This window comes from Gopherus flavomarginatus, chromosome 4 (assembly GCF_025201925.1).
Source record: "Gopherus flavomarginatus isolate rGopFla2 chromosome 4, rGopFla2.mat.asm, whole genome shotgun sequence".
Lineage (NCBI taxonomy): Eukaryota > Metazoa > Chordata > Testudines > Testudinidae > Gopherus > Gopherus flavomarginatus.
The window spans coordinates 69,457,997-69,482,259 of NC_066620.1; the positions used below are offsets into that span (position 1 = coordinate 69,457,997).

Sequence of the window (24,263 nt, forward strand, 5' to 3'; positions counted from 1 at the left end):
TTGCAACCATTTTTTTCCATGAACCAGGGAGATAAAAATCAATGATTAAAAAAAAAAAGATTTTTTTTAATTTAAATCAGATTTTTTTTATAAAATGCTTTTTGAGGAAAAAACCTATCTAAAGGTAGTTTTAATTAAGACACATTATAGCTCAAAGATATTTCATCATGGAATAGGGATTACAAATTCTACTTCTATAGTATGAGATAATATATCCACGTAATGTTTAAGAAAAGTTTTGTAAATGTGTTCCAATAGATTAGGGACCCAATTTTATGGAGCTCCAGGGGCTTTTGTATAGATTATTTAGGTTAATTTTTCTATCTACCCAATGGGACTAAGTGCTCAGTCTAGAACTTACCAACACAGAGGCTTAGTTCTGCAGTTCTCAAACTGGATATGTGTCTCCAGAGGTAACATGCTTGTAACAGCAAAAATGTTTTAAATAAATAAATAATATAGAGGTGAGAAATAAGACCTCAATTCTATTGTCCCGCTGCAAATTTGCGTACACAGAGTCAATCCCTTACCCCTCTCTAAAAGTGCAAAGATTCTAAAAGTTCAATGAATAGAAGATTGTTGGGGCCGGAATAGATCTGGACAAGGAGAAGAAATCTGGAGATAAATGTGAGAACGGAGGGATATATGCTTGTTTTCTTAAAATATTATACGTTTGCTGTCGAAAAAAAATCCAGAATACTTCATGTTGTTGTTTTAGTTAAATAAAACAATTAAAATGTCTGTCTGGTGATGTTCTCTTCCTAATACACCATGGCAAGAAAATCCTCCAAATATTAATGATTAACCTGTTGAACTGGAGATAGTTGACTTCCCAATGACTTCATAAATATCTGCTTCAGTTACCTTTGGTAAATGAAATAACCAAACAATCATTTATTTTTTGACATAGCTGTAACACTAATCTGAAAAGTTTTCAAAATAAATCACTCTTTAAAAATGTATAGTGTGTACCTTCTAAAAATGAAACTACATCTATCTCTAAGTTGTTAAGAATAGTATTAAGGTTATAACAACCAACAAGAATGCACGAGTCTTCCAGACTAATGATTTAAATCAAATCCATCCTGCCACGAACAGTTTCGGTTTCAACAAATCAGCGTTTTCCAACGAAAGCACCTTTCATCAAGAAATCCTCATCCTGCTCTAGATTCGAGGGTTAGCCCCATTGCTGCTGTGAAGCTCAAAGTAGTCACGACACAAGAACTATGAGCTAAACTATGAGTTCCAAGATGACCTCTGGACACTTGCTTAATACAATCCAACTAAAAGGCTAGAATGCTGGATTCAGACACTGCCCAATCTCTCCTGTTGGAGCTGTTCCACTTGGTATAAATATTCATTGAGCCAGAAACAAAGACTGACTCTATAACCTGGTGAGTAGGAGTCTGAGGACCAAGTCCCTGCACTGGCTGAGTCAGTTCAGGGACTTGAGCTAGGGGCTCCCACAACCGAAAAACCTGTCCCAACTACTGGTTATTCTGGGGTCTCTGTCTCCCTTGTTTTGTTTTGTTTTGTTTTTTGTTGTTGTTTATTTTTTGACAAAATATTTCAAGAGGACTCATTTTCTTCTGCATTGGAATGAAAACGAAACTTCAAAACCTTGCAAATTTTTGCAAAACAGAATTGTTGTTTTCCAGTCAGCTCCAGGTACTGCCCCATATGCACTTTGTGGGTCACTGAGAAAAATAAATACATATTCTATGGCAGCCACTTCTAATGTCTGACAGCCTCGCGGTATGTAGCTCATCATGACAGAATGGGTAGAGGACTGGGCTGGGGCACCACGCAGCCTCACAGTTCAATTCTTTATGAGCAAAATCATAAAATACTTTTTCTTCTTCAACAGGAAGAACAGCTCCCACTGAAGTTAACAGAAGCACCGGACACTCACCCTCATTAGAATTCTTAGAAGTACTTTTGAAAATCAGGCCACTTATCTAGATGCCTCATTTTAGGCACCTACTTTTGAAAATCTCAGCCCACTGAAACAAAAAATTAACTGGTTGCGGCATCTATAATCTTTTATTTCAACTTCGTGTTGCATCTGTCATGTGCTAGTAAATCACCTTGGTAATCCTCTCTAGCTTTACTTGGCTTGCATGAATATATTTGGCACAGTACTTGAAAATATAAATAAAGGTTTGCAAACAAGGTTTTTGCTACACTTGTTTCTGAACATCAACACATGAAAAAGACAATTAGCTAGAAGACTGGCACCATCCTATTCTGTCTAAAAATAGCAGCTGTATTATCTAACTTAAAATTATAACTTTCACTATACTAAAATCCAATCCTTTGGAAATAATATACAGTCAAACCTTGCAATAACGCGCCCCGCTATAACATGAAATCGCATATAATGCAATCATAGGTTGGCTCCCCTTTAAGGCAGATACAATTTAGATAATGTTTTCACAGCACTATACAGTACCAGTGGTCCCCAACACCATTGCAGGGGAGAGAAGTTGCCAGGGACAGAGAACTCCGAGGCTGCGGGTGCCAGTGCTCTCTGTCCCCAGCAGAAATGGGACCGCGGCTTCTCTCCGGCTTCAAGAGGAGCCGCGGCTCCCCGTCTGCCGGGGACAGAGAACTCTGAGGTGGTGGGGAGCCGCGGCTCCTCTTGAAGCCAGAGAGAAGCCGAGGCCCTGGAGTTCTCTGTCCCTGACAGGCGGCAGGCCACGGCTCCTCTCCCCTGCTGGGCACTAGGGGGTGCACATCAATGCACCGCTTTGGGGACCACTGACAAATTGACTGGCTTGAAACCCCGCTATACCGCAACCCCACATTTTGTGTGATGGAAGTTTTTGGACCCCAATCGTCATGTTATAGTGAGGTTTCACTGTACCTAATATTTTCATGAAGTTTCCAAGTCACGTAAGATTTTCAAAACTGATTGTCTAAACTGCTGAGCACTCACAACTCCTACTACTGTCGGTGCAAGTTGCGGGTGCTCAGACCTCTGAGACTATATTAAGACTTGACTGAGTACGGACAGCTCTCATCAACTGGAATTGTCAGTGTTCAGAAATTTTGAAAATCAGACACTTTAATCTCTGTTGAGATTATCTCAGTTCCCACTTATAAAATGGAAATAATAATAATTCTTTGTATCAGAGGTGTAGTGAGGATAAATTGATAAATGTATTAGAAGTGCTCAGATAAGAATGTGATGAGAGCCATAAAAGTACCCTGATAAAGCCATTCCTTGTAATAAGTGTTTCAAATGTATCAGTCGCAGACCAAACTGCAAAGGACTAGGCCTCAGTCTTACAACGTGCTCCATTTGGGTCTGCACCCATGTGGAACCTCAGTGGGCCTCTATGTGGGTACAGAGATCAAGGCATGTTAAGTACCTTGCAGGATTGGAGTTTATGACCCTGATCCTGCAAACACTTTCTCACATGCTTAACTTTACCTCTGTGAATAGTCATGCTAAAATCAAAGTGTGTGTGTTTTACATGATTTGGGCCTTATAAAGCACTTATATGAGGGTGCAATGTAAAAGCCTGTGTGAGAAATGGCACCCCTTTCTCTATCACACCAAACATAAGCGACTTGTCTTCACTTTCAAGGTCCTTTGGGACCTATCCCCATCCCACCTATCATCTCTCATTTGCTATCACTGCTTTCATTGCCCACGTTAAACTTTCAAGCATCCTGTGCTTTCTCGCATGCCACTTCTCATGCTTGGGAGGTGCTGCCTGTAAGTATCTGCAAAACTATTTCATTATCCTTCTTCAAAACCCTCCTTTACTGTGATGCCTATAAAAACTTTAGCGACTAAGCTGATGGCATAAAGAGCATGGCCTGTCATCCTGACCAATACTGTCTCATTGTTTCCTTGTCCTCCCCAGCTAGCTGTCTCTCTTGTCTTACACTCAGATTGTAAGCTCTCTAGGGCAGGAACTGGCTTTATGTTCTGTTCACACAGCGCCTAGCACAATGTGATCATGGACCACATCTGAGGCTCCCCTAGGCACTATGGGAACACGAATAATCAAAAATATATCCCAGGTGATGGGAGGGCCTCGCTGCAGACATCCCTCCGCCGCTTTCCCTTCCCTTCTCGGAAGCCACCTGCGAAGCAGCGCTGCTCCGGCTGGTAGTGCTGTCACTGTAAAGTGAGCGCCCCCCCCCCCGGGTCACTGACTCACCCCCAGAGAGCAGCTGCCCCGGGAGCCCCGCGCAGGGCCCAGCTGGGACGGATGCACCCGGGGAAGCCCACTGCAGTCACCGGGCGGTTTGCAGAAGGCTTCAGCGGGGCTGGGATTTCACCCCGGGCCCCTGGCCCAGCCGCAGGGGAAGCTGGTTCCGCACTGCCGGCCTGCAGCCGCCGCCAAGCAGGAGCCGCCCCGGGGCTGACGGGCTCCGAGCTAGCCGCAGTCCTCAGGCTCTCCAGCCCCGGAGCGGCCCCGCTCGTCCGGCCCATCTGTATCCGGGTCTCGGCAACTCCTGGGCGGCCCACTGCGCCGCGCCCGCCCCCTCCGTCCTCCTAGGTGGAGCCGCGTCTCCTCTACTAGCCGGAGCCCCGCCACCCCCGCGCTGCCCGGTATGTAACCGGGGCTGAACCGACCCCCGCCTCTCCCCGGCCAGGAGGCGGCGCCTCTGGCCCAGCTCGTAGCGTGGGGGCTGCAGCCTGCGGAGCTGCCCTCCCCCCTGCGCCCCTTGCTCAGAAACCCGGCGGGAAGGCGCCAGCTCGGCCAGTGCACCTGCCCCCGCCGGGGAGAAGGGGCCTGAGGGGTCAGTCACGCGCCGCGGGTCGGCCCTGGACTGTGCCCTCTGCTCGCCGCTGCGTTCTCTCTGCTCCCTAGTTACCATGTCCCGGCCGCCTGGTGTGCGAGAGAGGGAGAGGCGGTGAACGCTCCGGTGCCGGGGCAGCTTCCTCTGCTCCCCTAACCCGTCCCTCCTTTCACTCATTTGTGCTTTTAAAAAATATCCTGCCTGGGGGCTGAACGGGCCCTGCTTGGGGTCAGGTGGCAGGTGAAGACTTTGCCAAAGTCTGAAGACCATCCCTCCCGTTCGGCTGTTTTTTGATCCAGGGGGTCAGGAGAAGATAGTGCTTCTACCTCTTAAAAAAATGTATGACTACTTTTGTGCAGGGAAATCTCTAAGCCAACCTTCAAACCCCAAATTGCCCAACTTGCCCTTAACAGAAGGGTAATCCTTCCTTGCGTGTCTTCGAAACGAATTTTAAAATGCTGAAGATACAAGCCATTTTTTAAAGGCTCCATGTATGCACAATAGACATTTTATTAAACTATGTCAGTGCCTGCTGTAAAACTCCATAGTGGCATAGCTAGGGATTTTGTGTATGTGCCAACTAAGGCAGCCTCCTTTGACTGTCACAGTTTCTTTCAGGGCACTGCAGGGGGGCAGATCCACATGCAGAATCTGGCCCTGAGACCCTGATCTTGCAGACCCTTATGCATGTACATAACTTTTAAGCATAAGAAGGCAGGACCATATCTGAAGTTACACAAAAAAGTCTTTGTAAAATCAGGGCTTACATTTGTAAAGTGCTGTGAAAATATAAATCCTTAGGTAAATATTAAGTATTATTAGAAAATGTTGCCGTTTAAAAACCATAGAATTTTATAAAACCAAACAACATAGGTTTCTTCTCTTAAAACAGAAATGTCCAAGGACATTAACTGCAATATTAATGTAACAAATGAAGGCCCCAGTCCTGGACACATGTAAGTGTGTTTGTAGAATGGGGGCCTTGAACACAAGGTCTTTATTGCAACATTGTTGTCCTCATTGCACGTATGTAGTATTTTATTACTACTGAGGCTAATAAATGTGTATGATACCTAAATATATTCTATATCTGCTGCCTGGTATAGATTTAGATGTATGGTTTAAAGGTAAGAGAATATTTCCAACAGAGTGAAAAAGCAGATTTCATTCTCCCTCCCTCTTCATTTTCAGATAAACAGAAATGTCTCACTCTGAAAACAAAGGGCTGATATTAGGCATAATGGCAGGGGCTGCTGGAATCAGCTTGGTACTGGTTTGGTATCACAAGATCCGAAAATCTGGGGCAACTGTAAATTTTCCTGCATTTCTAGATTTACGCAACAGATTTCAATATGAGTTTCATTTTGCAAATCTACATAATGAGCAAGGAACAGTAATGGCTTTACAAGGAAGACAGCTTCAGATACTGGAAAAATTGAATGACCTACTACTGAATGTGGAAGAACTGAAAAGAGAAGTGAAGTTTCTTAAAGAAGCTGTTCCAAAGCTGGAAGAGCTTGTTCGAGATGAACTGCAAGGAAAGACTAGTGTTCGTCGGATTAGCCCTTTACACAGAGCCACCAGAAAAAGAAGAGCTGAGACAGCTTATGGTGCAACAGAAACTACCAGCTCTGAGGAGGCAGATAGTGAAGGAGGGTGAGTCTTTAAAATATTTCATGCATAATACACTTTAAAATTGGCATGCGAACAACATTTTAGTACTATATATGTGGAATTATGTTCTGTAAACAGCAGTCTAATTTATTTATGTTTCATGGGTACTTATTCTGTATCTCAGCATCTGAAAAAGCTTTCCAAATCAGTAGGGCCATCCTACACCCTACTGTGGCTGATTTGCACAGGTCTTCTAGGAATGTCTCAATTTTGTACAGAAAAAAAATCAAAATGAAGCATTTTGGAACACATGGGATGGAATGGTTCAATATTTTGTTTCAACATGACTTAATATTGAAATGTATATTTTCTATTATAAAATTTTAGAGGTCAACATCAGAACAAAATGTTTCAATTTTATCAAAACAAAACAGTTTGACTTGAAACCATTTTTTCCAAAATATTTATTTTGCCTGAAATTTTAAGGGTTTTGGGTGTGTTCGTATTCAGAATGAAAACAGATTTTGAAATCATGAAATTTCCTGCATAACGTAACTTCTGGCTCCTGCACAGCTCTGCTCGTAACCTTCTCATGGAGGCTCCCATATCGGCACAACTTCAGATGGGATGTTTAATAAGAAGCTTCTTCTGAAATGTGTCAAAAATGTTACTCTTGGATCATTTTTTAAGGGGCCTGGTTGTGTCTAAGAGTTTAGTGTTTTCCCTTCAAAGTGCATTATACTCCTCACTAATTGTGTTCAATGCTCCCCATTGCCTGAGAAGTGAGTATACTGTTTTCTGAGTGAGGTCATCATTTGCTGGCCTGGAAACACAGAATGTAAGCTCGGTTTCTGGTTTCACTTTCTATAAGTTTAAACAGGTACAGCATGGGCAGTGACAGTACAGGTTTCACAATATTGCCTTGACAATGCATCTAAATCCTGACCCGAAGGACCCACTTCTAGGGTCAAGAGGTCTCCGGACCATTCAGTCCTTGGCCTTTTTGCTAGGACTGCAGATAAATGCCAGTTGTCATAGAGGATTATGTGGAATTTTATTAACAGGTTACTGAAGTCCTTTATAAATATTTTTCCCTTTTAAGAAAAGGAAAGAAATACTACGAGTTTGCCCCAAGCACGTGTTCTCAACTCTTCAGTGCATAAACTGACAAATCTGCTACACCATTTAGAGACTGTGTGCTCTGAAGAGAGCTCTCTTAATATCCATGCAAATGTGCTCATGGAATGACTGCAGTATTTGAAGTTTATGTAGGCTGTCTTTTAAATTAAAACAGATTAATGTAATAAACTATGATATTCTTGGATTATTAGTTTGACTGTCATAGGAAAATGTTTTAATGACATACAGACTTACCTGAGGCTGAAATAATCAATAACAATTTTTTTTTTTACTAAGTTAACCTGTGAAGGTGAAAATGTAGAACACCACTTTTCTACTGAAATATTTTTATATCTTGAGCCTGAGTGGATACTCTACAGCTTACCATCATGGTTCTTTGCAACAGTCTTTCCTTTACAAATGCTTAATAACTTTACTTACATTGAAAAGCATATACACAATATAACAAAACACTCAAGTGCAAAGCTGACCCTCTTGTCATTGAAATAGTTCCTTAAGATTCACTTTCTCCGTTACCTTTAAGAATCACAGTTATAATAAAATATATAATAAAAATGGAACAGTACCTTTTACTTGAACTATGAAGCTGTGCACGTCTATCCTGAGTCTGAAACATATTGCTTTGAAATCTAAACTTGCTCATAATAGTGCTCTTCACCTTTTGTTACTCTCACTCACTGGATCATTTCTAAGTTTAGGTTCTGATCCTGCAAACACTTATGTATGAGCCTAACTTTATGTACATGAGAAGTCCCATAGACTTCAGTTAGATTACACGCATGGGTCAGTGTCTGCAAGGTTGGCCTTAGATTGCAAGTTCTTTAGGGCTATACTTAATATTTAAGCACATGCCTAAATTTAAGCACATAAGTAATTCCATTGACTTCAGTGGAAGTACTGATGTGATTAAAATTAAGACTGATTAAAATGTGCTAGGTGCTTTCCAATCTTTACTCAAACTTTTAGAACCAGGGTGATATAAAAGGCTGCTAGCTTGTTCCAGTGAAACCAGTCATTGTGCTCTTTTTAGCATTTTTCACATCAGCAATTTTTAATATTTTCTTACTTTGTCATTTAGCAATTGGAAGAATTCTCTACTTTGAAGTAGAACAGTCTCTGATTCAAACTGATCAGCTGCATATAATCCTTGCTTTAACGAGAGGATATCTTTGTTGATTAGTTGTCTTTAAATCTGTGTTTTCTTCTTAGTATGTAATGCTTTCATACTGAAAATGTTGAAAATATCTTAAAGGTGTATAAAATAAATATGAAATAATAGTTGGAGATATACCTCTCTCTGAGAACTGGAAGGGACCTTGAAAGGTCACTGAGTCCAGCCCCCTGCCTTCACTAGCAGGACCAAGTATTGATTTTTGCCCCAGATCCCTAAGTGGCCCCCTCAAGGCCACTGCTCAAGCCACTGAGCTATCTGCTATCCCTCAAGAGAGAATAGTCAGCGAGTAAATTCATAGGTAGATGAGACTCAATATATTTGTTCTCTGAACCTGCAAACAGCTAAGCAGATGCTTAAATTCTGTCCTTGAGTATCTTCATTGCTCTGTGAAAATAGGGCTACTAACATGTGAAGTTATACATGTGTAACTTTTTGCAGGATCAGAGCCATAGATTGTACTCTCTAGGGACAAGTAGTTTTTAACTTGCTATCTGAAAAACTGAAAAGGTCAAGCTAGGAGAAGATTAAAAAAATTGCTGTACTACATCTGGGCTATCAGCATCCATCACTGCTAGGTTTTTTTTGGTGGCTAGTTCTCTGATGGACTAATTGAGTGTCTTGTGACGCTTTTCAGCAAGAATGGAGTTGTAGTATAATACACTACAGCTCTCAAACCAGTGGTTTTGCCTTAATAATGTAACATTGTTTCAGCATGTTTCATTTAATATACCTAGCATTTTTCCTTTGTCATAGATTATTTAAGAGATACTGTTTTCTTTTTTTAAGTATCAAAATGAACAATTCAACAATATCATTAATCTTTATCAAGGGAATGGATTGTCTCCACCACATATTTGTGAGGATTCACAAGCATGGGAGTGCTACATATGAATATTAATACAGACTAGGAGAGGTTGTGTGTTTTTTTTTTAAATGCACTTCCATGGGGTCAGTGGGGGATGATGTGCAACCCCCTGCCCATTCTATGCCAACTCACCCTGTCTCCTCCTCCTTCCTCAGCACAGGCTGTGGGCTGGAAAAGGAGTTCTTCCCATTGGTCTGGGAGGTAAGGAAAGGCACATTATATGGATTGATGGGGATATGATCTGGTCATAGAACATTACTGCTTCCCTGATATTTTTATGTTTTGTTATTCATGAAGCTTATTCACTTGGTATGATTTGATTTGTACAGCAAAATACTGCTCAGCAGTGAGATGCTTATAGATTTTCCAAGTGAAGTTGTAGAAAAATTGTATTTTATGATCTGGCCATCTGGAGCTGTTGCTTGGTATTGTCAGGTTGACACAAGAACCTTTGGAGTTCTCTGGGCTCTCTTGAGTGCTTCTCAGCACAAACTTGACCTTGGCATTTTTTGCTTATATGGGAACATCTTGCAGTAATCATGTTAGTCTGTTTTTCAGCCTTGGACAGAATGTTCTTACAGGGAAAAAAAACAAATTGGGAGATGTTATTTCTGCTAATTATCATTAATGATAATTGATAACACTGAGACCTTTATTCTCAAGAGTAAAATCAAACACTTTTAAACCTTAAAGGTTGTTTGATGTGGTTCGGAAAAGCTTTTAACTCTACACTTTTACAGTATCATACAGGAACATTTATCGTAGAATCATAGATTATTAGGGTTGGAAGGAACCTCAGGAGATATAGTCCAACCCCCTGCTCAAAGCAGGACCAATCCCCAAATGGCCCCCTCAAGGATCAAACTCACAACCCTGGGTTTAGCAGGCCAATGCTCAAACCACTGAGCTATCCCTTCCATTTATAATTACTATTTAATCATTGCTACTTCACACTAACTCCAAGCATTTTCAGTTGGTAGTTAAACAAAACAACCCTCTTTACCTGAAAGTCAGGATTCCAACTGATTTGCGAGATGGTGTTCAACACTGAAGCATGCATTACAGCTAAAAATATACTGCTTTTTTGGTGGTTTATATAGTCATTATATACATCGCTTACATATGCAGTAGCTTTACAACCAGTGCAAAATAATGAAATAGCAACATACTGCACTTTGAAATATGTTTTAGCAGACTACAGTAAATATTTAACAACTTTCAAATCCTGATTTTTGCCATTGGACTTCAGTGATATGAGAATTCAGCTCTAAACTTATATAAAAATTTGTTCTGAATATTTCACTTCTTTTATCCATCATACTTTGCTTTTCAATTTGTCGCTAAAAAGCTTTTATTCCTCTTCTTTCCTATACCAGTGGGATAATCTAAGTTTAGAAACTACCATGCCAAATCTGGCAATTCTGTTATTCAATAAGCAGCTGCATACTTATTACTTTAACTTATCCAAGCAAGCTGTAAATGCACATCATCATTTTAATTCTGGTGGCTTTCTTAGAGTGATTTATTGAAGTCAGGATTTAAATAAAAGTATCAAAAATCATTTAGCTCTATATTTCCAACATACTGTAATGATCTTATTTCTAGAAAATTATTTGTATGTTTTGGTTGTTCTGAGCAAATTTGACTGAATTATTTATTGCTTAGGGTGTGCAATAAATATTAAAAATATGCAATTTTTATTTTATTCTGGTCATGGTAACTTTGAGCACTCTGTGCTTGGTAGCAAATAATTTCCAAAGATTACTGGAGAGATTGTTCCATACGAACATTTTCAAAAAATAGATGTCAACAGTTATTCATTTTTTGTTTTTTTTGGGGGGAGGAGTATGTGTACCTAAATAGATGGCCAGAACTTCAAATGTCTTTGGAGTCAGTGGAAATTGTTGGGTGGTCAGCTCTTTGGAAAATAAGGCTACTTCTTTATCTCTGTGTGGCAATTTTATAATATGATTTTTTTTCTTAGTTGTATTTTCCCATAACTCAGTCAGTGAAGTTGTGGAACTACTTTGGTTTTTGCAGTGTGGGATATTAATCTTCTGAATGTACAAACTATATTGATGTAACTGATAATGCTTAACATGTGAATAGCATTTGACATCATTAAAGCATTTTGCAAAAAATCAATTACACAGCATTTATAACATTCTTGTGGTGTTAGTATTTACACCTACATTTCACAGATGGGGAAATTGAGTCACAGAATTCAAGTGAGTTTTTCAAGGCTACTGTAATGGAATGCTAAACTATATTGTACTGTTCAGGCTTTAGATGTCTGTGCATAAAACCATATTTAAGCTAACCTCAGCCATACCTGGCAGTGCCTTAAGGGATCTTATGATGAACACATCTGATAGGTATCTTGCTCAGAAGCAAGCTCTGTAGCCAGTCCATATCTGGAAACAGAACCATGATAGCTACAAAGACAGTGTCAAAAACAGAATAAGAACTCACAGTATTTCTGTGCTCTTACCACTAGGCAATGTCTCTGACAATCATGTTTTGCAGACTTAATCTTGATGCATTCTGCCTAACTGTTTGCCTAATATGCTAATTATAATGAATCTATTCTCCAGTTCAGAATAGGGATACTGTAAAATGAATGTGAAACTATCAGGAACTGACCCAACTTCTTTAAAGTTGGGGAACTGGCACAAATTGTTCTTGAATGTTTTGTCAATATTTTCAGGCTATATAATTATTGTTTCTATTATTTTAGCTATATTACAGCTCACACTGATACTGAAGGAGAATCTGAAGAAGAAAGAGGATGGATTAGTTTATCTGCAGCATCTGCAAGAACAGAAAAGGAAACAGAATTATTTAATCTTCTGCAGCAGGTGGACAGTTTGCATTGTGGTTCAGATGATGATAAAAAGGAGAGCTTCAGACTGTTACTTGAGAAAGAGGAAAAGGTACTAAGGGATAAATGTACAATTATTTTCATAGTCCTGGCTCTAGGGTCACTACTGTATACATCATCCTTTTTAACTCTGAAATATTAGAACTAAAGTACAGAAGACTAGAAGATTTTGTACAACAATTTACATTAAAAACAAAAATTCTTTCAAAATATCACCACATCAGTATTTTTATTAGGGTAACTGTAAAGGTTTAGTTGTTTTGAACTAAATTTAAACTATATCGAGTTCCAGTTTGTTACAGCTTCATAAGGAACAGACACGTCATGGACTTTTTTTAGGCAGTGGGGGTAGTTTTTCTAGCTCTTAAATTTGTCTATATGGCAAAGTCCTATGGAATTAAATAGGGAAGAAACCAATGGGAGCTAAATAAATTTAAGGAGTGTTTATAGAAGTAACACTAAAAACCAATAGGGAAAGATTCACTGAAGTCAATGGAGCTATGACAGTTTACATCACCTATGGATCTGCCCCCCCCCCCCCCAAATCAAATAGAGTGATCATTAGTGTGTAGTTTTTTAAAGTGTCCTATAGAATTCTATAGGAGGGTATCATGGCACACTCACCTCTTGAGTGCCTTCTAGTGGCTTGGTGTGGTAATGCATGCCTTTCTTGCACCTAGCTGTAGGTTGTCAACCTCACTTGGTGGGTCTTCAGTGGCTCAGCTCTTTAGCCAAGTCTCCCAATCCATATGAATGAATGAATGAACCCCTTCTGGGTTAACAAGGTTCCAACAGGGACTACCAGTGCGTCCTTATTAGTGTCTTCATCAATGTCTGTGGACCCTTTGAATCTAGCCTCTTTATCAGGCTTTTAGTAAAGAACCCCACCAGAACTGTTGGTCTACCTTCACCAGGGCCCTGTTTCTTGGCCCTTTAATTCTAGTCCCTTTTCTTGGGCTTTTAAACTAGCTATGTCCCTTTCCAGGGCTTAGACCACTCCAGCACTTGCTGGTGGGGGACATGGGTCCCTCTACTACTCCAGGTCCCAACACACAGCAGCCATTTACTGCTCCCTCCAGTTTGCTGCTGCTATTCCTTGGGCCTTTTCCTATGCAGCTCCCTTCTCTTTGTCCATACCTCAGAGCTGAAGTTCTCAGAGCCTTTTCCTCCTCTCTGAATGCAAATACCACCAGAACCCTTCTGCTTCTCTGGTGCTTCTGTGACCAGAGAGAAGCACCCTTCCCTGCTCCTCTGGGTCACAGCCAGCAACTGACCTGCTCAGGCCTTGCAGCTCCTTTTATCTGAGCCTGCTGGGCTCTGATTGGCTCCTTCCAAATGGCCTGGTTAAAAAGGCCTATAGGACCCACCTTTGCTGCTCTTTTCCTACGGAGGGTGTAGTAGGACTGCAGGGCCTCCAGCAGGGGGCCTCAAAGGCCTAGTAGACCATGTTACAGAGGGGTATAATTCTCTATTAAATTCTAAAGGATGATTTGAAAAACCCATAGAAAGTTACAATTTTCTGGTAAATTCTCTAGGACAGGGATAGTAAATTATTGTTTGCCAAAGTCCAAATATCTTGGTCAAGGTATAGTCAAGGTCCAGACTCCAGAGAAAACAATAATAATAAAAAAACCCAATAATGATGATAAGTAAAAATAATTTGGGGTCTGTTCAAAAATGTCTAGCAATCCAAATTTGGCCTGCAGTCTGCCTATTTACTATCCCTGCTCCAGGACTTTTCCTTTAAGGTGAACTTGACCTTTCAGCACTTGTGCTCCTATTGAAGTCACTGGGAGTTTTAGGTGCAGTAATTAATACAGTGCCCGCTCTTCATACATTTCTTCCGGTTAGACAGATATTTGTGGTTTTGGTAGTGTTCCTCATTTAAGTAAGTGTAGAAAATAGCAGTCAGACTGGTAGATATGATATTGTCAGTGGATGATGAGATTTTTATTTCATGCACAAAGAAAACGTCCTAATTGGTTACTGCATGATATTTTTATAATGGATTACCTTTTTATTTGTAATAACGAACAGTTATAGAAAGTCCTTTTGTAAAGAAAACAAAGAAAAAACCTGAACAAACCTAATACATGTGTTCCAGCTAAGTGTCCTAATATTTATCTTCTCTTCCTAGAGGAAAAATTCATCTATCTTGTTCTCCAAACATAATAAACATAGTGTGGCAGGAATAAAAATAGCCAAGGATTCACCCATCTTTCAGTGAGGGGAATGAGGAGAGAGAATAAATATGCTGTTAAATTATTTTAACTTTTGTTCAGGGAAACTATATAAAATTACATTTACGTTTTAGTCAATTTAATGGTCTAATATAGCTGCTTTTTCCTTCTCCTTTCAGTTTGGAAACCATCAGGAGTTTCTTTGGAGACTTGCACGAGCTTATGGAGATATGTTTGAGATGACTACAGATGTTGAAGAAAAGAAGAAATACGTTGCTGATGGTAGGGGGGGCGGGGGGGGTAAAAACTAGCTAGATAAAAATTATATCTGATTACTGTAGAAAGGCTCATACTGTGAACTTTTTTTAGTGGCACTTTTCCCTGAAATGTCATAGTCCAAGCAGTTTGTAATCTGGTTTTATAAGGATAGCATTTAGACATTGATGAAAATGTTTTGCATGATAAAACTGCCACATGTTTCACTCTACTCAGTTTCACTCTACTCAGAAGAGGTCCAGGACTGGATTAGAAGGGTTTTTGCCAGTCAGGATTGGCTCCAGTCAGTGCTTTTAATACTTAAATGTGAACCAGACTGAAACAGAACTAAAATAAAAAAAAATCTTCAGCCTGATGACATCTAAATAAATGCCAAGGCAAAGGTGGGGGTCCAGGGTTTCCTTCCCCCCTCTGTGGCCCCACAGTTTTGTAACCTCGTCTCAGGTGAGGAGGGCTGAATATGACTCTTTTGGGAGCCTGGGAATACTGAGGACTAGAAGCAGTGCTAAAGAATGAAAAGCAGAATATGCTGCATCCACTGCACCTAGCCTGTGTATTCAGCATCTCCTCCTGGATGTCCTGTTGTTAGCTTAATCTCATACTGGTCAAACCTGAATTCCTGATTTTTCCCTCTCACTACCTCCTTTCTTCCTCTGCAGCTTTCCAAAGCTCCACCATATTGGCCATCACTCAGGTTCATAACTGGGAGGTCGTCATTTGCCTTCTCTCTCTGGTCCTGCACATTTAAGATGTATCTAAATCCTGCCACCTCTTCGTCTTCAGTATCTCTAGCATCTTCCTTTCTCAATGAGAAACTCTCATCCAGGCTGTGTTGATCTTAACTACTGCAAAATTCTTCTCTCTTGCCTCTCTGACATCCCCATTGCCCCCTCCCTGTCCGTAAAACACACTGCCACTAAAATAATCCTCTTTGCCCATCTCTTTGATTACATCACTCCATCTGTACCTCATCCGTTGGCTCCCCCTCCTCTACTGCATCAAATTTAACTTGTCCTTACTGCCTTCAGAGCCCTACATAGTCCTTCCTCTCCCTACTTATCTCTTTGTCTTGTTCTGAGTTTTCATTAACCCACTCTGTTCCTCCAGGATGCCAGCCTGGACCACTCATTTGACAGCTTCTCTCTCACACACCTCTCCGTGCCTTCTTTCATGCTACTCTTACACATGCTGTGTCCTTTCTGAGCTGCTCTGCAGGGTACCTACCCTGTCTGCCATCACATCTCTTGTGAAGACTCATCTCTGTCTTGATTCCTATAAGAAACTTGCTAACTGACATTGTCTTGCTTCACGACTAACTTGGATATAATTTATATGCACGGTATGTGTTACACAAGTATAAATTTGTTACTCCCTTCCCCTTACTCACTGTCCATTTGTTTACATATCTGTCTGTACAGAGAGCTCCTTTGGGCAGGGATGTTCCCTTCTTTGTTTGGAAAGTGCCCAGCACACTAGAGCTACCAAAATAGATAATAAAATAATAATAAAACTAGATTTATAGCTCATATAATTTGATGCTGCTTGTGATTAATTTTAGCACTTGTTGATGGGAGATAATGATAGGGCAGAGAGAGATGAGAAGCCATGGTGGTATGTGAAGTGGGTCAGAGGTATTCGTGTGATCAGTGGTGTTGTGTCACAGCCTGTTCAGATATTTATCCTGCAATGGCTGGGTGTTCTGAGTTCTGAAGTCTCTTGCAGCATTTTTTTTTTAATTTTTAGCTTGGGAAGAGGCTCAGAGAGAACTGTTTCTAAAGTGGACTTGGCACAGTAACTTATTTTTAATTCCAGCTGGACTGAGGATTGTTTGCTTTACCTCTTGTTTTTATAGTTATTTTTAATAATAATAAAAAGTGTGGCTTCATTGGTTACAGCTAAGGCTTTAGAAACAGCAATCTCATCATCTGGACTCCTACTCAAAATGTGAATTTGGCCAAGTCACTTAATTTCTTCATTCCTGAGTCAAAAGCAGAACCATCACTGTAAACCAGTTGGTTGCATCTGAATTGAACTAGCCTAAGTAAACAAAAGTATAAAAAATACATTTTTATATGTATTGTGAATCCATAATGTTACAATATCCCTCTCAGTATTTAAATGGAAAATCAGATTGGTTTCTTTTATATCTAAAGTATATTATCTCACAATGTAGTTCCTGGCCTAATCTAAGATGGAGAGATGCTTTAGTATAACTTTATCTTTTACAGGAAAAATTGTAGCTGAAAAAGCTATTCAGGTGGATACCATGTGCGCTGATAGCCACCAGTGGTAAGTTTGAATAATGGAGAAATATTGTTTGTATTGTGGTTTTCTGCAAAGTCAGAAAGATGAAATTATCTATAAACAATGTCCACAACAAGTCCTATAAGAGTTACAGGCTTCATATTTTATCATTGCCGATTATTGGTTGGATATCAGTTTTGCAAGTTACCTGTTTGTAACTTTATATGGTTTTATTTATCCAACATAATGCAGTTACATCTAACAATTACATTAAAATATTTTGAGAAAAGCTTGCTTTAGTACATGAAACCTCAGTTTTTGGTGAAACAAGGTACTAAACAATTTTCCAGTAAGTATGACGAAATGCAGGAATGAGTATTTGATTACATCAGTATTTCATAATGTTCATACAAACCACAATTTTCCATTTTTTTTCTTTTCCTAAACTACTCAAAACAGTTGTTTGACATGATTTTCTTTTTGATGTTATTTCTCTTATCTAATTCAAATGTGCCCATCCAAAGCACTAGATGAATTTACAATCTGTAGCAATGAAAGTTAAACAAGAAAGGCCACATTCTGATAGATACTGAGTAGTATCTTTCATTCAAGTATTCCCTCTGGAATCCAGTGTGTTAGACAGGTGCATTGTAATAAATGAACAATATATTCATAGAAATATTTTAGGAATAGCTAATTATGAAAAAAAGACAAAACAAAAAGTAAACAATGTAATGGAAGAGAGAGACAAATGGAAAATTATGGTTTATGTGAACATTTGGAGATATGGGTGTATCCGGATACTAATTTCTACATTTTGTCGTATTGCTTACTGAAATGCTGTTAGTTTGGGACCTCAAGATACAGGCCTAATGTCCATTCAAAATTGAAAATCCTCCCACATCCCCAGAATTAAGACTTTTCCATCACTCTTCCAAACTTAATTCCTCCTCCACACAACAAGAAAGAAACTGTGAACATAGTTAATGACTTGCAGCATTAATTGGAGGTCAACAAATTTGGTTCTGGTGGACCGATAGGGAAAGGAAGCTCCAAAATCATGTCTTCAGATGCCTGTTATTTAAACAAGGGAATTATTTGCTGCAGCACTTCAGCTAATCTCCTTATATATTGTGAGTAGGTGATTTATGAGGTATTTAGGCCTTTACAGGTTTACTCCAATAACATAAATTACACCTGGAAATGAGTTGGCGGCCAATGCAGCAGATCAGACAGATCAAATGTGATGTGCTCCCTGTGGGGAGCATTACATAGCAAATGGACCACTGCTTTCTACACTATAACTATTTTAGTGTCTTACATTTGAAAATTAATATATATTTTTTCCTGTAGCTTGATGTAAAAATTAGGATCATGAATAAAATGGCATATGAAAAGTTGGTACTAGAGTTGGGCAAAATTTGGAATTTTTTTTGCATGAGAAATTCCAAATTTCAAAATTGTCCCAAGTTGACATAAAAAGGTCAAAATTTCCTGAAAAAAGAAGCTTCTAAAAATTTAGTTTTGGTGATATCAAAATGACCTCATTAAGGCACTTTGTTTCAGTAAGGTCAAAGCGCTTTGTGTTGACATTTTTATATTCTACAATAATATTAAAGTAATATAATATAGTTGAAACAAATTGTTTTTACCTTATTAAAATAAAGCATTTATCAAAATCTATCTGTTCCCATGAAATGTTTCAAGTTTGGCAGGTCAGTATTTCTGACAAACATATTCCATCAAAAAAATTTCTGCTCGCTTTAGCTGATGTCTCCTCAGTGCTGCTATTTTATTTATTAATTGTTTACTTCTTTTCTCCTTGCTGATGAAAGTTTTGTTGCTGTTTCTTTCATTCCAGGGTTAGTTTATTAATTATTGCATCAGTTTAGTCTGTCTGCTGCTCCTCTGAGATCCACACGTTGTGTTATCCCTGCACAGGGATTCCTGAGAGAGTTGCTATGCTTTTAAAATGGTGTATTTCCCCCTTCTTTGATGTTAATCTCACCGCTCCTTGATCCAGCTCTGCTTTCTGGCTATGGGCCATTAAAGAGGTATAGTATGGAAGGATAGTTTAGTCTGTGCTAGAGGACATTACCCCTTGAGGCTTTTAATTTATCCTCTCCTCCTTGCTGACTTTGTCATAGTTTAGAAGTAAAATACTGTAATGACAGGCCCCGCTAGCAGGGGAAAATAAGTACAAAAGTAAGGAAACAAAAGGTGTCCCAAAATTAGACTGATCAAAAAAATTGTTCTAGAGGTTGGAGTATGGAAGGAAAGCCCATGTTCCTTAAGCTGTGGTGTCTTGTTGCAGAAAAAAAATTATATATGTTCTACAGTTTCATCCTTGTATTTCTGTCCTTAGTAAGTTTGGACTTTTCTTTTACTATGCAGCCAGAGGTACGGAGGCTTTCCAAAAGTATAATGGCATTGTAGGTTTCATTAGTTTGGAATGATCAAGTGCTCAGCATTGGTGGCGATTTTTAAGGATTAATATGGTATAGACTGTACAGTAGTTTATAATCCCACTTTTTGAAGAATATTGTAATATTTGATATTCCCCTGATTAGTACTGGATAAGGGTTATCTCTAATTCACTTTGCAAATGTGATATAGATGGGCTGCAATAATATTATAGTATAATTCCTAGCAGGCTGCTAAGTCTACGTATCTGCTTTGATTAAGGCCATGTTTACACTTGCACTTATGTCAGCAAAGTTTTTGTCGTTCCAGGGTGTGAAAAAAACACCCTCCTGAGCTACATAAATTTTGCCATCATAAGCACTCATGTGCACATGATGCTCTCCCGCTGACATTGCTACCGCTGCTCATTGAGCTGGTTTTATTGTGTTGACCGGAGAGGTCTCTCGTAGCTACACAAGTGCTACTGTAAGTGGAGACATGGCCTTAGTTTGTACAGTTCTTTCATGTCCTCCTTCATCATTAATTACACAGATGCTTGTAATCTAATAATATGGGGAGGGTGAAATGAAATTTAATTAAACAACTCTGAATTGTACATCAAATTGTTACTCCTTTTTGTGGAAGAAAATTTGTTTTATAAGTTGGCACTAATATTTCCCTGGATTTTATTCTGTTTGTCTATTGGGAACATAAAATATATCTGCCTCAGAGGATTAGGATAATAGGCTTCTTTGAAAGCTTTTCTCAGAAACTTATCTCTAATAATTAGGAGCTCTAATTAGAACATAAATAAATGTCTATATGTACAAGCCAAGGAAGTTCAGCAACCATGAAGTATAATTGATTGATTCCCACCTATACAGATTTTTTAGATTTATTTGACCCAGTAACCATATTCTATATATTACATGTCAACTTGGTGACTTCATTTAGTCTGTTAGAAAAGTTCTATGATATGAGAACAAGTGATGGGCTTTCTGAGCAAAGACAAATATGCCCTTTAACAGAAAAATACTTTCGTGTCTACCTGTCTCTATACTTTAAAGTTTTTTAGCATAGCGTGTTGTTTAGGAGTATGAAAAAAATCACATACTCTACTACTAACATAGCTGTGTTGGCAAAAGCCCTATTGTATTATCTTTTTTAGTTTGCGGAACTAATATATTATTTATTTGGGCAGAAGCACTCTTTTGCTGGTATAAGCAATGTCTCCATTAGGAGGGTTTGCTGGTATAGCTAAGGTTGTTTTTTAATGACTTTCTACATCTACCTCCACAAAAGTGCCTGTAACTGTGTTTAGTTGTGTGATCTGTCAGTGCAGTAGATAATCTTTTAGGCAAAAAGATATCAGTACCAGAGCTTTCAGTGTTTTTACCAGCAGCTTGCCAGGTATTCAATATGCATCTTCAAATTAAACTTCTCAGTGGGATAAATATAGAAAGTACTGACCAAAACATCTTTTATCAATCAATCAGCCTTGGCAATCAATCTTTTTGCAGCTGCTGCTATATCTCAAAATTAATAGATGCATCCAGACTTCAGGTGCTGAGTGTTCATGCTTTATTTTATGGTTCCTGGATAGATCATGAAGTTTTTAGATTATTTGATTAGAGATATTTTAATCTGTTATTTTCAAGAAAACTCTTTTGACAATGAAAATCAAAACTGTAATTTTTGTCTGTCTAATCAGTCCAGTCCCCTTTGAAGAGGGATTAGAACTATAGTAAGATTTTAGTAAAAGATGTAAATGTTGATGATGCCTTCATATGTTTGAACACCTTGCAGCATTTTAACTTGTGGAACTTGTTGCTTGTTTGTGATTGTTTTATGACTAGGAGCCCTACCAAATTCATGGTTAATTTTGGTCAATTTCATGGCTAGGGGGTATAAAATTAGTCAGCTTTAGGTTTTCAGATGTTTAGATCAGAAATGTTACTGTGTTGTAACCATGGAGGTCCTGACCCAACAGGCGGCAAGGGTTGTGGGGGGTCACAAGGCTATTGTAACAGGGTCATAGGATTGCCACCCTTACTTCTGCCTTGAGGCTGGTTCGGGTGCTACCTTCAGGGCTGGGCAGCTAGAGAGGAAGTCTGCTGGCCAGACACACAGCTTTAAAGCCAGTCCACTGCCAACAGCAGCTCAGAAGTGATGGTCGGAGGTATATGGGGTTGGTTACCATATGGTTTTCCTGGCAGTCTCCCGCCCAAGTAGGGGGCTGACAGTTGGAGCAGCAGCATCCGCACGCGGGTGTGTGTGTGTGTCTGTGACAGCTGGAGCTGCAGCTTCCCTGCAAAGTCTTCTGCACTTTTTCCTCTTTACACTGTTCATATGCCGCTGCTCAATCCACTGTACTCACTTCTTGGATGAGGAAGGTTGGTTACAAGCTCTGCAGAGAGCAGAAAGATTTCGAAATACTTTCTGTTTTCACTGACATTTGTTTACACAGAAAGTTTTCTATACTTAACATGGCCAATGTATATGTTAGCCACAAAAGTAACTTAATGCTGCAGTTAATTATTTATATTAGTTTATAGGATGTCGCTGATTACAGAAAGTCTGAGAGCACATACACACAATTGATTCCTGGCCAATGGAAGCTGTGGCAGCCGGCACTTGTGGCAGGAGCAGCGGAGTCCCTGCCCTGTCCCTCTTTGTGCTAGGAACTGCAGGAACACCAGAGCTGGATAGGAAGCCCCTGCCATCCCCCCACACCTGGGGTCCCAGGCCACCTCCCCCAGCACCTGTGGTGCCCTGCACTGTCCCCCCGCCCAGAACACCCACCCCTCCCAGCCTAAGTTTTAGTCACAGGAGTATTTTTCGTAAAAGTCACGGACAGGTCACGGGCCCATGAATTTCTGTTTATGGCCCATGACCTGTCCATGACTTCTACTAGAAATACCTGTGACTAAAATGTAGCCTTGATAAACCATGGTCTCCTTCTTGGTGAAGGGAAATGGTGAATCATGGGAGATAGAGCCCAGTTTATAGAGGAAAATTGGGGTATGAGGCACCTTCTGCAGCAAGGTCCTTTGATTAGTGGCACTCTGGTGGAAATTCTGCAGCAATTCACATAGGTGAATGGGACATAGTTTGGGATTGTGGCATAAACACAGCAGTTGGATGTTTCTGCTAAAATGATCAGTAAGGAAATAACGACAGTTAAATTATCATAGTTAGGTTTCAGAGCTAACACTCAGTTGAGATTAACCGAGCTATTCACGCCTCTGAGAACTATTGTTTCACACTGTGCAGATTCATGAAGATATGACTATTGATTTAAGCTCTCTTAATATTGTCAGAGTTATCTCTGCAGCCGTATGAGATAAAAACAAATATTTTAAAAATAAAAGTTTAGTTTCTAGGGGACAGTTCTGCTACAAATTCCATGGCCACAGAAATGCAGACGGCCATAATATTCTGTTAATGTTGTTTTGGGTACAGCAAATTAATCTGCATTGAATACTAGTCTAAAATGATGTGCCTTTGGATTCCTCTTTGTGTGTTGCTGGGTCCTTTAAAATGTTGGACTATATGAAAATTCTCCAATTTAATTTGCATTCATGTGGGTATTTTTTAAAACTGTTGGTTTTTTTCCAGTGTGGTTGCTTATGTTAGCTGCACATGTGTCTGCTGGACCTGACATTTCCATGGAGCTCAGCTTTATTATTTTTATGAGATCTTACAAGAAAAACTAATGTTCCTGCCAGCCTGAATTAACCAATGTGTTCTCTCTGCACTTGCATGGGGCCCCTATCTCAGGGGGGCCATCCGATGACCGGGAATGGGATGGGGGAACCCTGAGCAGCATTGCATTGCAATGCCACTTGCTCAAATTTTGCCTGGCTGCTCCCCATTGATGCAGAACTGGGCAACCAGGACCAGGAGAAGCTTCCCTAGCCAAGGATGGCACTGATGAATGGCCAGCAAGGTTGCGGGGTAGTGAGTGAGTTGGTGGTGGGCTATGGGTCTTGTGAAGAGAGCAGTTGGGGATGTTGGCGGTGGCAAGGTTGGAGGCTGGAATGAGGTGCTGAGGACTATGTGAACAGGATGTATGTCTGGGCTGCTGGAATGTGAGTGAGGGCTGACAGGTTAAGTCTGGGATGGTGGAGGCTTGTTATGTGGAGTAGGAGGGGCACTCGGAGGTCTGTGGGGAGAGTGGGGCATTGGGTAGTATGTGTGTGAAGTGGGGCATTTAGGAGGTGGGGGTGCTTAGCTGTCTATTTTATGAAAGGTTCAGAACACGCAATTTCCACAGTGCACAAGGCCCCAAAAGTCTTTCTTCCAAGCCTGGTTCCTGCCAGGGTCTACAGTGTAGACTCTGTTGCGTTCCAAGTAAGGAAAAACCGCAGGACTTCGCTTTGCATCTTGGCAGGCTTGCAGATTCTTAACCCGAACCCCACACTTTCACCAACATAAGTAAATGAGCATGCCACTGAGGCTTTACATGTGCCCTGAGACTAATCAGATGCATTTTTATAACTAAACACTCTGTAAATAGTGGTAAGAAAGGCTATAACTTTAGGCTCAAACCCATGATATCTGTAATGTAAAGTAACAGTAATCATAAACAGCGCTGTAAGTCACAGAGCTGAGAGTAACTCTGTAAGACATTAACATCTCATTCAAAGCCAGACTAGAAAAGAAGCCTAGGAGGTTGGTTGCACTGGCAAATAAGCAATCAATGTGTGTCTGGGGCTGTGAATA

At 39.9% G+C, this 24,263-nt stretch overlaps 2 protein-coding genes across 2 annotated transcripts in view; both read left to right on the forward strand.

Moving 5' to 3' along the window:
* The first annotated feature begins 4,379 nt into the window (after positions 1–4,379).
* LOC127049933 (regulator of microtubule dynamics protein 2-like) overlaps positions 4,380–24,263 on the forward strand; it is a 64,167-nt gene continuing 44,283 nt past the window's right edge. Inside the window, exons 1-5 of the mRNA XM_050951330.1 lie at positions 4,380–4,570; positions 5,953–6,417; positions 12,292–12,487; positions 14,795–14,897; positions 17,120–17,180. Coding sequence (XP_050807287.1) covers positions 5,963–6,417; positions 12,292–12,487; positions 14,795–14,897; positions 17,120–17,180 — 815 coding nt within the window. The 5' untranslated portion in view covers positions 4,380–4,570; positions 5,953–5,962. The remainder of the gene's footprint in view (positions 4,571–5,952; positions 6,418–12,291; positions 12,488–14,794; positions 14,898–17,119; positions 17,181–24,263) is intronic.
* Positions 6,002–24,263, forward strand: part of LOC127050052 (regulator of microtubule dynamics protein 2-like) — a 61,881-nt gene continuing 43,619 nt past the window's right edge. Inside the window, exons 1-4 of the mRNA XM_050951588.1 lie at positions 6,002–6,417; positions 12,292–12,487; positions 14,795–14,897; positions 17,120–17,180. Of these exons, the coding sequence (XP_050807545.1) occupies positions 6,002–6,417; positions 12,292–12,487; positions 14,795–14,897; positions 17,120–17,180 (776 nt within the window). The remainder of the gene's footprint in view (positions 6,418–12,291; positions 12,488–14,794; positions 14,898–17,119; positions 17,181–24,263) is intronic.